General features: G+C 40.6%; 2 protein-coding genes across 3 annotated transcripts in view; one reads left to right on the top strand and one right to left on the bottom strand.

The window, feature by feature from the left end:
* Positions 1–14557, top strand: part of SYTL3 (synaptotagmin like 3) — a 29423-nt gene extending 14866 nt beyond the window's left edge. For both annotated transcript variants that reach the window (XM_054280246.1, XM_054280245.1), the window contains 8 exons: positions 2918–3058; positions 5796–5974; positions 8151–8253; positions 10417–10584; positions 10802–10898; positions 12123–12231; positions 13023–13228; positions 14427–14557. In XM_054280246.1, the coding sequence (XP_054136221.1) occupies positions 2918–3058; positions 5796–5974; positions 8151–8253; positions 10417–10584; positions 10802–10898; positions 12123–12231; positions 13023–13228; positions 14427–14557 (1134 nt within the window). The remainder of the gene's footprint in view (positions 1–2917; positions 3059–5795; positions 5975–8150; positions 8254–10416; positions 10585–10801; positions 10899–12122; positions 12232–13022; positions 13229–14426) is intronic.
* Positions 14558–15608: 1051 nt separating this feature from the next.
* Positions 15609–18136, bottom strand: part of EZR (ezrin) — a 37184-nt gene continuing 34656 nt past the window's right edge. Inside the window, exons 12-13 of the mRNA XM_054279504.1 lie at positions 17438–17689; positions 15609–17103 (exon numbers count right to left, since the gene is read on the bottom strand). Of these exons, the coding sequence (XP_054135479.1) occupies positions 16939–17103; positions 17438–17689 (417 nt within the window). The 3' untranslated portion in view covers positions 15609–16938. The remainder of the gene's footprint in view (positions 17104–17437; positions 17690–18136) is intronic.

Raw genomic sequence — 18136 nt, 5'->3', positions numbered from 1 at the left:
AAGATGATCTCACATTTTTGTTTTAGAGTTACCCTGAAGATTCTGTTTTGTACACTCTCAGCTCTCAAGTGACTGAACTTTGTCCATGCTCAGTTTTGCACACTGTGGTCACTTACTGAATTGCCTTGTCAGTCTGAGTGAGGTCAGTGTGGTTTGCTAAGTGCCTGGATTAGATGCTGAGAAAAGCCCTTGCTTTGGGCCAGATCTTGTGGCACACATTGCTCACAGCTCCCATGTGCACTTTTTCATTTTCCTCAGAAGTGTTGGGTGCTGATAAATGGAAGAGACAGGATGTCAAATTGCATGGACTGGGCAGGTTGAATTGGCCCAACAACATCTGAGAAGTCTGTGAAATTAGTTCTGGTATTTGTATATGCAAATAAATTATCAAGAGAATTGGCAACAATTATTGGTTACCTGAGTGCTGCTTTCATTGTGTCAAGCCACACTTTGGTATTAGTTTTATTCCACAGGCAGAGCACTGTCCCTCTAGTGCATTGAAAAACATCACAGTTGGAGGCAATGTGAATTCAGACTATGCTTCACTGCATGCTGATCACAATCAATCTGCCACATTTAAAAGATGGATATGGATTCTTTGGCTTAAGAAATTAATTAGTAGGGGAATCCAAATTATTTGTGTGGGTTTTTAATTGCCTGTTTAAAAATTTAGAACTTATGTCCACGATTTGCATTGCAGCTTTTGAAAAATAGGTTTCAGTGTTTCTGTGCCAGAGTGCTATTTCTCTGAGTCATTTGATCACTGGACTATATTTAAGCTTTTCAGCTAAAATTTTAGTTGTGTGAGAAGTAATGTTGTTTTGTTTTTTTTTTAATTGTGAATGTCCTTCAGCTTTGTTTTCCTTTAGAAAGGGAGCTATGCCTTAAGTTATGGGACAGAACCTGTTTTAAATTACACTTGCCAAACAACTAATTATATTTATAAGCAAATATCATGTTGAAATCTTGCTTGTTATGATTTTCACCCCAGAAAGAACTTTTGTTTTCAGAACATGAATCAGAAGAGTGGCTTTCCCCCTTAGAAACTGTTAAACTGTTTTTTTTCTCTAAGGAGTGACTGTGAAGTCGTAACTGTAACCACAAGTTTGAATTTGCAGTGTTTAAAACTAGGGCACTATTTAAGCCTCAAGGACGCTGTCTGTTTCTTAAGTTTGTTTTCTAAATTTGTGATGTGTGCAGAGCTTGATTCTTTTGGATTAAAATTGAAGGAGATTATACTTAAACTCAGTATTAGCGAAAAAACCAAATCCAATGGCAAGAAGTACCAGCCAGTGTAAAATCTGGATTTTGAGGGCCTCTCATCTTTAGAATGCCTAAGTTTACTAAGGAAGTGCAGCTATCCCTGCCTCACTGGGGAGCAAGCAGGCATGAGCCACCTTTGGGAGCTGTGTGTGGTGCATTGGTAGCTGTGGGTTACCTCTCCTGTGGCAACAGCAGCAGACATGAGCTGGGCTGGGCTCTGTGACCTGCTGCTGAGTTTAGCACTGGCAGCTGTGTTGCCTTGTCAGCCTCTTATGTTCTGTACTGCACAATAGCACAGTCTTTCTGATCCAAGTAGAAGCTAAAATTCAGTGTATTCAGCTTGTTTTGGTTAGCGAGTGAAAATCGCTTGTGTTTCAGGTTTTATAAAGCAGAAGACACTTTCTCTGCTAGGAAATAGTATTTTGGGTTTACTTGGGGATTTTTTTGAGACTGTATTCTGAATGCATTTTCTGTCTGTTTCTCTCTCACAAGGTAACTTAGTTCTTGCATCTGTTCTTAAGGCAGGGCACTTAATAGACATCACAATTTCTGTGTGCTATAGTAACAGCAGACTGGTTAAGATTTTGCACAACCTCTTTTTTTCAGAAGTAATCTCACTGAATTATCTCACCTCTTGTCCTCATTCTCTAGTGCTGTCTGCTGCTGTGCAGGAGGGATTCTTTCACATTTCCTGTTTCCTTTGTGCAAATAAGTCCTAATCCTTGCTATTGATTCAGTCACACTATATTCTTTTTAGTCTTTCAGGTAATCTGTTACACACCTTTTTAAAATAAGTTATTTTCTTAGAGCCTAACCATGTAAAATTTCTTACTTTGCTTTTTTCCTATCCATTGAGATGTCAACATACTTTTCATAGATTGTATTATCCCCAGGAAGTGGTGTGCCACAAACACCAATATTTTGAGCATATTTCCAGCCCTATGTATTTGTATTTCAGCATTTCATTCTATTAGCTGTTGTTCTTGGCAACAGAGGTGGCTGAAGATAAATCTCAAGGAGTTTTGATTAATATATATAGATATATAACTCAGAAATTATCAGGGTTTTCATGGGAAAATTGGAAATGTGAATGAACTTAGTCAAAGCAAAGTCAAGAACACCTTGGAAATTTAAACTTTTTCTATAAACAAAGAAAAGACAACTTGTCAGTCTGTTTCTATTTTCAAATCTCTTTCAACTTATGTTTATTCCTGCATAAGTAAATATGGGCATGTGTCATGCATATTGCAAAACACAGTTTTTAATTTCCTGGAGGCAAGATTATATTTTCTTCCAAAATTACTGTTTTGTTAAGGCTTAATAAGGACTTTTATTAATATATTGCTACTTTTGGTGTGTTATTAGTAGACTGCTGTTAGTAATTACTAGTGATTGGTTGTGACCCTTAGATTAGCTGGTGGTATGTTGATTTTTAAAAATTATTAATATAATGAGTGTACCACTCACTGGGTTGAGAGAGTTATAAATCAGCATTTAAATTAAGTTGCTACATTATCTTTGAAGGTGTGCCACTTGCATGACCTTAATCAGAGTCAGTTGTAGATATTTACTGAGTTTTTTTCTGATAACATTCTTGAATCAATCTTGAATTTAAGAAAAATTGAAAAAAAATTACTTTCTGAATTTCTTACAGATGAAAAGTACACCCAGTCTGCAACAGCTCATCACTGGGGCCCACGATGACAGTGAAACTCATAGCAAAAGTAGTTGCAAGGAAGAAGACATAATAACCAGTCCCACGAGTGATACAGTTTTCTGTGATGGCAAAAAACATGTAAGTTAAAGGTGAAGCCCAACACAAGAGGTGTTTAAAGGGAACTGATAGAAAAGCTTGTGCAGAATGTTGGTGTATTTTGGATTATATCATAAAAAGAAGGAAGAATTGCTCTTGACTTTGTTTCTGATGAAAGACTGATGCCTTTGACGTAGTCCTCATAGTAACACTGTGAACCTTTTGAAGCATGAGGCAAATTAATAATGGATAATTGATGCATATATCATCTACTGATAATGAATAATTGATAGAATAGCTGCTTCTGAATTTTGCAAATGCAGCTAATATTCTTCCCATTTGATTCTTAGGATTGAGATTATGAATGTTGTACTTTGTCACCTGGTATCTGGCTTTTTCTCTTCAAGCTTCATTTACCAGAAGGGTTTTGTCAGTCTGCAAGAACTGTGGTACTGGAAATGTCAGTGGAAATTCAAATGTCAGAATGCCAGTGAATGAAGAGGAAACTGACAGTGATGGAAGCCAGGGGAGCAGTTCACAGGCTTAGGGGATGACATTGAATCATCCTCTGTTGGATGGCATTTTGAGTACTGCAAATGAGAGAGAAGGAAGCTGGTTATAAATGAATTCAGCACAGTGCTTTAAAGCCTCTGTGATTAACTGTGGAAGCTAATTTCTATCTATTAGTGATGAGGTTAAGCAAGGTGAAGTATCCAAAGAATTCTTGACTGATCTTGTAAAGAAGGGAACTCAAATGACTTAGGGACTCACAGTTAAACCAGGCTGCTCACTTGACAGAGAAGCAGAAACATACACAGGGACCTGGGTGCTCTCTTGTAGTTCATTGCACTGGGGAGTCTGAGGTGTTTAGCTGACAAATGGAAAACAGTTTTGTGTTACATTTGTGATTCTAATGACAACCATTTGAGCTGAGCTGCAGAAAGCTCAAAATTCCAGTCTTAAAACTGGAATATTTTCTGCTGTCTTATAAAGGTGGAGGTCAAAATCCATTAACTTTCTCTTTATGGGTAATTGTTGGATGTTGAAGGACACTCCATAAAAAAATGTATCTCCCAGAACATCAGATGGCATTGCTCCCAGCCATGCCAGCAGAAGTACAATGTGTTAAGTCATTGCTAAATCCCTGCTTGCTGAACCTAAAGTGATGACTTCCACATAAAATGTGTGGGATGCCTGATCAGGTGGGAGACATATGTAGTGATATTCAGTCCAAACATCATTAATCATAACACCTATCCAGCCTTCCTAAATAAATAGGGTGTTCTGTGGAATACATATGAGGGACTTTCACAGAATTTTGTTTTGGGACAGGTGAGCTTAGGACAAAACTGTTTGCATTCCATTGCCATAATAGATTTTGGTGGAAAATAAACATTTTCTGGTCTGGTGAATAAAAATATGTTCAGGAATGAAAGTGCAGAGCTGAACAAAGCTGCAAGTTAGACTGATTACACTGATACAATTCTTGTGAAGGGAGCAACATTATTTGTGACAAGCATCAGGTCAAAACAGTCTTTTGACTTCCTCAGTAAGCACTCTGACCCTTCTTTTGACACGTGTGTGTTGCTTAGAGCTGAAAAGAGAGAGCAGATAGCCTCTTTATTAAATCCCTTGGTGTGAAATGAGTATTTGGCGTGCTGTACAAAGGAAGAAAAGCATCTCCACAGCAGGGAGATATGATCTTGCAAACACTGCTTTGCACTTGTAGCTGCTGGGTTGTGCAATGCAGAACTCCTTGGCCAACCAGTCCTGTGTGGGTTGGTGTTTATTTTTGGGGGGAGGGGTGATCTAACACAGATATCTTAGCAATCTAGGGCAGTGTTGCTGAGAAACTGATCACAACAGTGCTGCCTTCGTGACAAATACTGTGTAAAAAGTTTCTAAGGCTCACCTTGAAGAATATCATTATAAATGAATGGAGATCAAACTGTTCTGAGTTGATAATTTGTTGCAGTGAAGGCAATAGTGCCCTAGAGTTACATGTCTGGACTGAGCCACCCAAAGGATTGATCTCTTCCTGCTTTGCAGAGTCCTGCCTTCTGTCAATGCTGGACACAAGTGCTCTTTATATATGGTTCATCCACACATATAAAGCATCTAACCCTTTGACCCAAAGGTGGAAGTAACTGAAAGGAGAATAAAGTGGCTGAGCTCAGCTAGGGAACATCTTTATGCACCTACAAGCAACAGCTGGAAGTATTCATGTTTTAATCTCTCCTGAATGGTCTGCAATACAGAATACATAATTTTTATATGGAATTGGGACATCTTGTAAGGCATTTACTAGATGTACAGGCCACTTTGTTATTTCCTCTAGTGCATGGTAGAACCAAATGTCTTGGTAGTGTACCCTACTATGAGCAATGTATTAAAAGCAGTCTAATTCAATGGGGTTTTTTCATGTTTTTAGATTTCAGAGGGTTTTTTTACTCTCAGATACTTAGCCCATTTTTCTCATGGGAAGCAACATAGCAGTTTTATTCAGAAACAGTTTCTAGATCCAGAAGTTACTCAAAGCATTTTCTCAGCCTAGAAAGTTTACTGAAGAGAAGAGGGCAAAGCAGTAGAATTGCAATTACAGTTGTGATTTTCAGGTATGTTATGGAAGCAATGGAATTTTTTATACAGATTACTCTAAATTTCATGATTTGCAGTAGCTTTACAGTGATATCTGTAAAAATATTGACTACTGAGGGAAATAAATGTTTTGTCCTGTTTGATCTGAAGCTGCATTTACCAAGCATTTGTCTTTTCTTAGGGGAGCTTGTATAGTCTTAGCAGCACTTGCACTGAGTCTGGCAATTTTGGCAAGGCTAACATCACAGGAGAAATAGAGTTTGCCTTAAAATACAACTTCAAAGCTTGCATCTTGGAAATCTACATCAAGGGATGCAAGAACCTGGCTTATGGAGAGGAGAAGAGGAAAAAGTGTAACCCGTAAGTATTTCTGTAGAGAAGAAGGAACAAAAGGAAAACATTCTGGTTTTTACAATACTGATGCATGTTCTGAGTGAAATGGATTGATAGATGATTGTATGCAGTACTGGCACCTTCAGAAGATCCAATATGCACACCAACCCTTTGTACAGATGCACACTGCAAGACACATAGGCTTCATACCAGTTCCTGTTCCATTGTGACCATTTTCTGCTAGGAATTCTCTTTCCCTGCCTGTGAGCAGGCAGCTGGGGATGTGTGCTGCTGGTGAGTACCTTTGGGCCTCAGGAATAGCTGTTCAGTTTTTAATTCCTAAGTTGTGGCTGAAACAGGAGATGTCCTGTTTCTAATTCATCTGCTGACCCATTGTGGGTCACTGGGTGGTTGCTGTACTGCTTGGGTGCTTCCATCTTCTCTGATAACATTTATTCCATCTTCTGGAAACATTTCAGCTGCTACAACATATTTTTAAAATCTAAAGCTGTTTAATAATTATGCACCGTTGTAAGAGGAAGAAGTAGATACTTCTGTGCATAAAACATGCCACAGAAAATCTTGGTTGGATAATTAAGCCTTGGTGATTTCTCTGTTTATCACTAAAGAGTCCTCTCTGACAATGCAGTAACCACTGACAGGAGATGACCAGGTAGGGTCCCTGACTGCCTGTTTTTGCCCCTGCTGTCTCACTGTGTTTGAGCATTTGAGGGGCCTACATTGGAATTGTGGACTTGCAATCACCTTCACCTAGAAAGACAATGGATTTTGTCCAGATCTTGCAGAGAATGTTCATAAAGACAAGCTTGGTGATGAACAGTGCCTGGCTGGAGGAGCAGCCTATGGAGAAGGGCTGTTTGGAGCACTTCAGAAGTGGGTCAAGGTTCTCTAAGTCCCCTGGTAGTTAAGCCAGGCAAACAGTTGCAGGAAGCCTGAAAGGCAATGAGGGAAGTGCTGTGTAGTAAACATTATGTTCTCTATGGGTATATATTTATATACTTCTGTTGGGTTCCAGGCCAGATGAAAATTACAGCACACTTATTTGACATGCTTGCTGAAAAGCAGGCTTTTAACTGATGTTTAAAACCTGATTGATTAATTATTTAGCTTATTTGCTGGTTTGAAGTCTGGCTGGCTATGTTTTAATTAAAATGATCTGGGCTCACAGAGCAAGAAGCTAAATCTTCTAGTACCTGTATATTTTAGAAACTAGCTTTACCTATGGGTCAACTTGGAAAAAACAGGGAGTCTATGTAAGTTCTGCATTGATGATATGAGATACAGCTGATTTTATTTGCCCAGTAAGTTAATCAAGAGGCTCTTTTAAAATTCATTTAAATCATAATATCTGAAATATGTTTAAGTACAGTTTAAAAATATTTTGTGTTGTGTAAACAGCTGCTCCTTTCCCTGACAGGCTAGAAGCATTCTCTATTGCTGAAATTCTTTAGTTTTGAAGCCATAACACAAGTACAGGCCAGTGAACTGACATTAAGGGAAATATTTAAGTATTAGTGTTCACTTGACCTACACTTGAGAAACTTTGGGTATGAGTCATTGGTGCTTGATATTGGTTCAGCTCAGCTTCCAGAAATTTTTTTGGCTGATTTTTCTTGAATCAATGTTAGGGCAATTCTGAGCCCTTGAGACAATCTCCCATTTTTGTTCTAGTGGCTGGTAAAATAATTAGCATTTGTAAGACCTCTAAGTTATTCTGTATTATTTACCTGATGTGAAGATGAGATTTTTCTTCATGAATGTTTGGGGGACAAGTAGCAGTGATTCTAAAGTTGATTGAGTTTATTTTTTTTTTCTTTGAGCACATAATATGCTGTTTATTTTCATCATAAAGCTGTCACTACAACTGACAAGGTGGCTTCTTTAGGGGGCTGTTTTATCAGAAGCCAAGAGTATGACTAGAGGATTCCTATTCAGATCTTAATCTCTCCCCAGCTATAATGGAATTGAAACTCATTAGCTGAATGGTACACAAAGATAGCTGAATATCCACAAGGATATTGAGAAAACATATAAATAATATTCTGCCCTTTTATTGCTGGGGAACTTCCAAAGTCAGTAAAGTTGCTTAAGAATTAAGAAAATCTCCTCTCATCTAATTGTTTTTTTTCATTTGAACCTCCCTGCTCCTTCTGATCACTTTCCATGTATCTTTATCTCCAAGGTATGTGAAGGTTTATTTACTTCCTGATAAATCTCCTTGGAGTAAGAGGAAGACAGCTGTCAAAAAGAGCACAGTGGATCCAGAGTTTGATGAAACTTTGAAGGTATGGTTTGCAATCCCATGCTGCTAACTTGTGCATTTCCATGGTACGATCCTGCACATTCTGAACTGACTTGATGGGACAAATTTAGGAATCACTGAAAATAATAAGTCTAAAAATTATGGGTTTTCAGTCTAAATAAGAGAGAGTTGCTTTTGGAGCTGCAACAGTAAATTGCAAACCATTAGAGAAGTCTGCCTTTGTCCAAGAAAGTACTTTTAGTGAATACCAGTATTGGTCTGATTTACCATGTCTCAAAAGCAAAGTGTCTTCTATAGATGCTTTTTCTTGTACATTCAGAAAGTGGATGTATTGGAGAGCAAATATCCCTTTCAAGTGACACCCTTTGGTCAGTGCCACTTGAAGTGTCTCTCGAGAGTTAACTGTGTCCCAGCTGAAATCCACCATCTCTAAAAAATGTCTCCTTCCTTTTCCCTCTGCAGCTGATGCCAGGCTCTTTCTTTGTACTGTCTAATTTCAAACATTAATTATCCCAGCAGAGAAGAGTAGTTATGATTTCAACTCCATAATGCCTTTTAGTATTGCTTCTTGCATCCTTGTTAGAATTGTGTATAGGAAACAGGAATCATTATTCTTACTTCCCAGACACCTCATTAAATACAAAGCTGAGTGCTGTCAGCCAGGAGAGCCTGCCTTAGTTTGGTTGTTCCCAGCTTTCCCAGCTCCACTTCTCTACTCAGATCACTGTAAACCATTTTTTTTTGTGTGTGTGCTTTGGTAAGCTGCAGTAGGACATAAGATGATGAGTCCTTCAGTAATATATTGTCTTGGAAGAGATATGACACACAGTGGAGAGGCAAACTTGTGTTGCTTCTTGAACTACACAAAAGTTTCAGTGTTATCCCCAACTCTTGGTGTGAGTGAGCATCAAGAATCAATAGTGAGTGAAACAAGCAAAATGTTTGTAACGGCAATAGTTGAAGTTTGATGATAACATAAAAGGATTCTTGTAAAGTATGTGGGTTTTATACTGCCCAAAGCCTATCTATAGGGTTTAAACTGGCAGAAAAAATGGCCAGGAGTTGAAATCACTGGTCCTAATTTTATAGTCATTTTTCAATGCCAGTCATGCAGAAGTGATTAAGGAGAGTAAGAGCCATGCCTGAGCTGGCTGCATAAACTTTAAAGGTGTTTACTTGGAAATATTTAAAAATAGTTTAATTATTAGTTTATCCAGAGTATCAAAAATGGTCAAAAGTGCATAGCACTACTGCAGGTGAGCTCCATCATGACACTGACATCCAACTGGGTGGGATTCAGCTGCAGGTTAAGGCACCTGCATTTGGAGGTAGCTGCATGTGTGAGTGCCCTTGGGAGTCACTGGAGCCCAGGGTGACTCAGGGTGATGAGCCACAGAGCCCACACCCAGCTTGTGATTCAGCAGCCTAAATATGGGCACTGATTTCCTTGCCTGTGCCATTGCCTCCAGCTTTCCATGCAGGTCACCTGTGGGCTGGGTTTGGCAGTCTCAGGGGGTGTATTAGATACCCAGCAGTGTCTCAAAGGGCTCTAACTATGTTTGGAGAGTGGATCAAGGCTTTCATTAGCCATCAGCTGAATTACTTCCTTCCCTCTGCTGACTGCATTAAGTAGATGTCCACTGACCAGAATGGGAATTTACGAGCCATCATTAGGTGTCGTCTTCTTGAACTGGCTTCCAGTGCAGCCACATTCTGCTGGGAGTGTAAACAGAAAGATATATATATGAACATATATATGTATATAAATGAAACATGCAAACAAAAAACCTGAAAAACCAAACAAAAAACCCCAAAAAACCAAACTCAAGCAAACCCAAAATGCCCAAGACCCCCTCAAACCAAAAAAGAAAAAAACCAAACCCCAAAACCCCAGCAAAAATGGTCAAGAGTTATTTAAAGTTCTGAATTTATAATCCAAAACTTTAGCAAGGCAGGTCAAGGTATTCCTGGAATGTTGTTTCCTATTTGAATGGGCATTAATCAGCATGTGTAATATGTAGGTAGTTGGGTTTTTTTCAGGTTGCAAAGCACAGTCAGACAACATGGCTCTGTCTGCATCCAGGGGCCTTCAGTCATGCTGTGGCTGGGCTTCCTGGGAGCAGGTCATGAGCTTGGGCTGCATTCATCCTGGGCACTGCCCTGTAAATGCTGTTTGTCTTTCCAGTACAAGATTGAGCACTCCCAGCTGAGAAGTCGGCAGCTTCAGATCTCTGTGTGGCATGCAGGAGCTCTCAAATACAGGGTGTTTTTGGGGGAAGTGGTGATTCCTCTGGCAGCATGGAATTTTGAGGAGGACTCGATGCAGTTTGACTGGTATCCACTCAAACCCAAGGTGATTCCAAGTTTTTGTGCTTCATTGTACCTTAAGAGCAAGACGTGGTGAAAGCTGTGAGAAAGATCACCCTTATGAGATCATTGGGGGGAAGGTGCTGTCAATCCAGCCCATTAGAAAGATATGTTGGAAACACAAATAAGCTGTGAGAAGGATGTGAGAATAAGCTGTGAGCATGATTGCAATAATGCAGACTTCTGTGTGTCCCTTTCTTCAGCTTGAGAAGCCTGAAGATCTTGTCCAGTACAGTGCTGAACTCCTTGTGTCTGCAAGGCTGTCGGTACCAGCCCAGTATCAGAACCTCCAGTCTGAAGGTATAGAATGTTTTGGCATGCACAACTGCTTAACAGTTGCTCTGTGATCCTAATGATTTAGTTGCTCAAGATCCTAATTAACAGATCCTCTAATGATCTTAGAGGTCTTTTCCAACATAAATGATTCTGTGAATTCCTTGGCTAGAAAAGAATCCATCAATGAAGGACGGGCAAAGTGTCCAGGTATGGGTTTTTTAACAGCTACAGCAAATGGTGTTTTATATCTTAGGTTATTTAGAATCAAAACATTTTCAAGATTTTTATATTTGTTCTGTTTAATGCCAACAAAAGTTGTTCATTATAATGGCAGCAGTGTTGCATCCAGCTGTTTTCCAAACTTGTGCCTGTCATGATGTTACCAGTAGAGGTTATTCTGAGGGTGAAACAGCAGTTCTGCTGTCCAAGGCAGAGACTGCCAATTTGGGGAAAATTTGGAAGGGAAGCACCCTTGGCTTCCTCCAGTGGTCTCATCTTAGGGAGATTGTTTCACTTGAAAGGTGTTAGGTTCAAAATGTATAGTCAGGATTTAGTTTCTAGTAATGAAAACTTGTAGGTACACTAAGTGTTGCTGTAGTATGTTAGAGCAAGCACCTGCTGCTGGAGTGAAATAAACACTTTGGGAGGGAGGGATAGGAAAACCTCCTTTTCCTTACCTCCCTAGACCTCTGTGAGGTGTACAGACATTCAGAGCTCCAGAAGTGCTCTCTGTGTCAGGACCACAGCAACAGGTAGACACCAATGGGAATCTCTAATTAACTGGTTTGTTATCATTGTTCCCTTTGCTTTCCAAATGACCCCAAAGTTACCACCTCTGTATCTTCTGGTTTTCCTCCCTGTGCAGGCCTGTGTTTTGGGTCTGCTCTGTGCCTTGAGCTGTGAGTGGAGCAGTACCACACCATGGCTTTGGCTCTCTCCACTGCTTCTGACTGTTCCAGAGAAATGCTTCTGTGTGTGCTGCCCTGTATTTGCTTTTCACAAACACAACAGAAACCTTTGTCTTTGGAACAGGGACCACAAAGCAGCCTGCTACTCACTGCTTGGTTTGCTTTGTGTGTGAATCATTCACTGTACAAACATTCAAATCTATGAAATGTTCCTAGTCCAGCCTTATGACTCCTTATCTCAGTAGTGCCACTTAGGCATTCCCCTGCTTACTTTTAGCAGCATCTTAAGCTATAAGCTGAGCTAACTGGGCATTTCATGTGATAAGTGCTCCTTTTTCAGGAAACAAAGACCAAGGAGTTCTCAACTGCCAGCTTCAGGTTATGATATTTGGGGCCAAGAACTTGCCCGTGCTGAGATCTGCTGGAATGCTGAACTCCTTTGTTAAAGGGTATGTCTGAGACCTAGCACTTCAAATAGAGACTATCACATGTGTTCCATGCAAATGGACATATTAACATGTTTTCAGCAGGAGACTGGCATGGGAAAGTGGCATTGCCCCCAGACTTCCTGGAAATGGTGACACTTGGGTGTCTGCAGAGCAGCAGCAGTTTGCGGGGTAGTGATGGGAAAATAGGTGCAAATGAGGTTGTTGTCATAGTTTCAGCTGTGCCTTTGCAGAATTTAGTATTGCTCTGGATACATTGAAAACTTTTATCTTCTTCATTCTTGACATTTTGAAAGAGAAGGAACTGAATTTTTCTTCAGTGTGCTGAGTAGCTTGTATGTGGGATTGTTTTACTTCCTTGCTGTCAGGCATCAGATGCCACTGGAAGGATGATACTGGGGTAAACTTACGTCTCACAAAGCCATTTCATCTGTTGTGGCCCCCACCTTTGGTGAAATGAGTGGGCATTTCATCTCCCAAAAGTTTGGTTTGAGGCACTGGTGGGCAGGAGCACGTGGAGCAAAGACTCCTTCAGCAGTCAGTGACAGCAGAGTCAAAGCAAGAGCCTATTTGCACCTGCACTAAAGGCTGGCAGGAAAAGGTGCAGCTCCCAAAATCAACACAAGAGCACCCTTTATACCTTTCACTAAGGCTGAACTTTTTTTGCTATTTAGGGCAAACCAATGGGCTCTAGTTAAGCCCTCTAACCTCTATTTGGTTATCAAAATGTTCTGTTTTCTGCTTGAGAAATCAGTATCCTTGCTGAACTATTATTTTTTTTTGTGGGGGGGAAGTTGTCTTATCCTTCCAGACCAAGCAGAGGTAAAGCAAAAGTCTCCTGTCCTGAAGAAAGAAGCCTGTCCACAGTGGAAACACTTGTTTGTCTTTGATGGTGTCACCCCAGCTCAGCTACAGCAATCATGTCTACACCTGACTGTCTGGCACAAGTCAATCTTCAGCTCAAATGATCAGTTCCTAGGAGGAGCCAAGCTTGGTGCAAGTAAGTTCTCTGTCATTGAAAGTTGAATGTGATTTGGGGAAAAGTGCATTTAGTTTACATCCCAAGCAATAATAAATTATACTGTGCTATTTATTACCTGCTTTCACATGCCTACACATGCAATCCCAGCCTCTGTCCTAAGCAACTTTCAGTCTTGGGCTCTGATCATGCATGAATTTATACAGGTGCTTCTGTTCAGGTCTGTGCAGAAGATCAAGGTTGTCAGTGGAAATTTTCAGGAAAGCCATTTGTTAGCATGGTGATTTTTATGGGTCAGAGCCATGCTAAGACAAGCACAGAAATTGTGTGCTCTAACTCACACAGACCTCTAAACATTTTTTAAGACTTATTCCTTTAATTGTTTTCTATGAATTGGCTTACTTTAAATAACTTCCCATTAAAAAGAAGCAGGAGAACTGATCATCCCATAGACTCCAACCTTGCTTATGTCTGTGCTTATTACTTTATATCCACAAATCAATCCAATCAATGAAATACTGGAGGTGACTTACTCCAAAGGGGCTATTGGATGATGTTTGTCTAACCTGAGAGTGAGCTTTCCTTCTCAGGGCTGAGCAATGCCTGAGAAACCCTCTGCTCACTAAGTAGGCTGTGTTCACTGGTAGTTGAGTAGGGAAGCATTGTCCCTTGAAGGCTGCTCAAAATTGTTCTCCCAATGAGTTAAGTGCCCTAGGTTTCAGTATTTGAGAGGAGAGGGTCAAATGTTGTTTTGGTATCAGCATGCAGTTTACAGGAGTATTATCACTAGTGGTAGCTCAATGTCATGCAGTTGTTTTGCATGAAGTTGTTTTGCTTATCCTTATCCAAAAGCCAGCATTTGCCTTTCTGCTAGAGCAGGACTATCTGCTTGTAAGTGATCCAAGTCCTAAACATGGAATGAACTGAAGCAGGAGGCTTAGTGCCCTTCTGCCATTATGAGCATGCACACTTGCTCTTCTGCTTGTAGTCAGACAGCCAAAAACTTTTTCTTTGCTGCAGGTTGCACTCTTCAGAAAGTGCTCCCAGTTTAACAGGATGTAAATAATAGTTCCAAAGTATAAATCCCATTTATTGCAATTAGTGCCTCAGGAGCTACAGAACAGCTGAAATTACTGTAGAAGTGGGTGAAAGGGTTGGCCAGGAGTTGGGTAAGGCCAAGTGAAAAGTAATTCTGATTTTTCCTTTTGCTTTCTTGCAGAGGAATTCTTTGGCTCTATGGACCTTGCTTCTCAGGGAGTGCTCCAATGGCAGGAAGTGCTGCACAACCCAAACACATGGATGGACTTAACACTTGTACTGCATTCAAATAAGGAAAACTTTAAATCATGAGAGATTATCAGACAAAACCTTTCCTTTCCCATGTCCGATGTTTTAAACTGAAGTGGTACATACGCTTCAGTTCTGGAAAAAGTACACTGCAATGGAACCTGCTCCAGTTATTTTGGGAATAGAATTATGTGTTTGAACGTGTGTGACACTCTGAATGTGTTATTTCTTCAGAAGTTAAGGCTTTAGCCTTGTGTCTCTAGCTGGAGTGTAAGGATGATATTGTTTCTTGAGGAGTGACAGCCTCAGTTTGAGATGCATTATGCTGTCAAAGCAACAGGGGCCAGACAATGTGCAGCTTTCCATTTCCAGGCCTAGCAGAACTGTTACTATTTTATTTAAATCACAACTAGGACTACTTCTGAGAAAATAACTGTTGCAACAATAAAGTTACATTGTTTCACTCTTACATTGATGTGTTAGCTGCAGAATGCAAAACCAGCTTATCTTTGTCTGCTAGCTGCAAATGGGTGATGCTAATGCCTCTGTGCTTCAGCATTAACCACACTGCCACTTTATTTCACGCGATCCTAAAAAGCTTTGGCCTGTGGCCACGTCTCTCAAGTGTGTGCTATAGCCTGGTGCTTAGAAAGTTAAATGTATAAATGCCCTGTCAGTAGCAGGGTGGGACTACTGCCAATGGAATAAGGGTGGGTGTAACAAGTTCAGCTGCCACTGTAAGACAGAATTAACAGCTCTGAGCCGTAGGGTGTACAGCACACGACAAAAGTTTAGCTAAGTTTATCATTCCTTCATGTGGACAAGCTTAGGGCCCAACTCCTGTGTCAGTTTGCCTTGCCTTGGGTGTAGCTTTACAGTCAGCAGGAACTTCTTGTGTACAACTGTAACTTGTGTTGCTGTGTTATACTGTTAGTCCTTTCTTTAAATATTCCCCCTTCCTTTCTCGGTCAGTGTGGCTTTTAAGGATTTGAGATTTAAAACCACAGGGACTCATAAGCTAAGCTCAGGAACTAAAAGAGCAGAAGCACAACTTAATCAAAATATACCCCACACAAGAAACGCTCCACTCCATCGCCTTTGTTACTTTGCAGATCTTTTATTTAGATGGTTGCTGCTGCAAATAAAAAAACCCCACACAAGATTCAACTCCAGTATAATGCAGCATAGATATTGTAAATGAAGAGGTGACAACATACTGTATCTCACTTTCTAACAGATTTTCAAGGAAAAAAGGGGAGAGTAGGGGAAGGATGGTCACAGAAATGCTCTCTACTAGAGAGAATACAACTGTGATATAAACAAGCAGTCCCTTCATCTTTGGAGTCTGAAACTTTAAATCAAACATTTAAAAAAATTAGAAAATTTGTTAGAAAAATAGGTGCAGTAAAATTGTATATATTGGATCATGTGTACATATAACAGTTTTCATTAAGTAAAAAAAATGATCTTTACAAATAATGCTTTATAGTAAATAATCAGCTGCACTGTATCAGACTACAGTCTTGCTTAGGCATTTTTACAGATGCAAGTCTTATTAAATCTGAAAAGTAACAAAATATACAGAGCAGAACTATTTCCCTTTAACTAGTACTGCAATCCACATATTGCATGTTTTATATATATATATTTATAAATACTACACTACAACTGATCAGTAATGAAGCTGGAATGCAAACACAGTGGTGTTGTAGATTCCAGAATAATTTGCTACTTGTTACATGAAGAGGGTATCAGTGTCCCTATGCCACTTCTGAGCCATCACTGCACCATTTCTCCAGCTGAGAACAGCAACTAGAAAATATCTAATTTCTACACAAAGAAGTTCTGAGGTGTTGTCAGTTCTTTTGTGTGGGGGGGCAGGGAAGGGGGAACATGGGCATCAAGACCAAGGAAAAACCAGGATCTGCAAGCACCTGTGTGGGGATGTACAACACACACACAGGTGCTTGAAAATCCTGAGTTCCACAGCCTGTCTTCTCATCTGTTACACTTTACACTGTAGCTAATAATACAAAGACATATGGCACAAAATTCACCCACAGATGCTTATCTTTTAGACCAGGCTGAATCCAGCACCTGCACAGGACACACATCTTTAAATAGAAGCATGACCTGTTAAAATTTGTCTTGCTTACAGAGAGATGTGACATAAGGCCTTTTGGCACTAAGTAAAGGCATGAGCAAGTTACCAGGATCTGTGGTACAATAAGTTTTAAACTATACCAAATTTCACAGAAGGTTCAGAATAAAGGGGAGATTCAAACACCTCTGGGTTTAGAGAACATTGCTTAAGTGTCATACAGTGACCCCTCCTCAGAGAAAAAAAACCAAAACAAAAAACCAATACAACAAAAACCCCAAAACAAGAACACAGCATTAAGATCTGCCTTTCCCACAGTCCTGTCTTCTTCGTACGAGCATCTTTACATTGCCTCAAACTCGTCGATTCTCTGCTTGGTGTTGCCCTGCCGGATCTGCCGCAGCGTCTTGTACTTGTCCCGTCCCTGGCGCATGTTCTCCGAGTGGATGATGTCGTTCTGGGTCCTCTTGTCCTCGTGCCGGGCCTGGGCCAGCTCATCTGTCAGCGCCTGCAGTACACAGAGCAATAAATGCAGGTCATTGTGAGAAGCTCTCAGCTCCTGTCAGTCCTGGTCTCTGGGGAGAGCTGAGACTTGTGAATGCTTGGACAGAGAAGTGATATGGATAGGACCTGGCCTTTCCAAAACCATTATGGATGATTTAAGCAATCTCAAAGCTCGAGCAATGAGAGTAATTTTTATATACCCTGCCTTTACTTCAAGCTTCCTACAGGAACTGTAAACAAAGAGAACCTGTCGTGCTCTGTGTGTTTAACCAAGTGGTGAAATGACCTGCTCTCCAGGACTGTTTCAATTCCTCTGCCTCCTCCGAGCAGTGCCTTACCCTCAGCTGGCTCTGCACGCGCGCGTTCTTCTCTGCCTCGGTGATGCGCTTCTCCTCGTTGCGGTCGTTCCTGATGCCCTCGCTGGAGAACTCGGCGCTGTAGGCAGAGTACTCGGAGCCCTCATCGTGCAGGTTGTCGTGGACATGGTAATTCACCGGCTCATACACCGGGGGTGGGGGTGGAGGTGGAGCAGTCATCACCAGGTGTAACTCCTCCTTGGTCTTTACCAGATCCTCCTGGGCTTCCCTGGCCTTTGGGAAAAGAGTGGAACGTATTTGAAATGCTTTTCTTGCTTTAAATCAGCTTAATGAACACTTAAATGCTTATCTTCCTAGTTTGTTCCATCTACTGTGAAAAGCAAGAGAGAAAGAAATGTCTGCAGCTGATGGTTCTCTGTTATTAGAGAACTTTTGTTTTTGCTAGGGATGCTATCATCATCAGCCACTGAGCAAGGGCGTGTGAACAAACGTGCAAGGGGTCTGAGTAAACAATATTCTTCCAATAAAACAACACAGGAAAAAGTTCCATGGGAAGCTACAGTTATCATCATTCTGTTCTCCATTAGAAGAGCTGCAGGCTGGAGACACACCGGTTCCACAGAGCAAGAATTTGGGAATCTCATTTGGCATTTTTAGTGCAATTACACACCAGGCAGTCTGCTGCTGCTGCAGTGGTTCTGCCCTCCCCTGTGTCTTACA

This window comes from Melozone crissalis, unplaced genomic scaffold (assembly GCF_028551555.1).
Source record: "Melozone crissalis strain CALT ecotype California unplaced genomic scaffold, PUWL_Pcris_2 ptg000027l_1, whole genome shotgun sequence".
Taxonomy (NCBI): Eukaryota; Metazoa; Chordata; class Aves; order Passeriformes; family Passerellidae; genus Melozone; species Melozone crissalis.
This window is presented reverse-complemented; position numbering and strand designations above follow the sequence as displayed.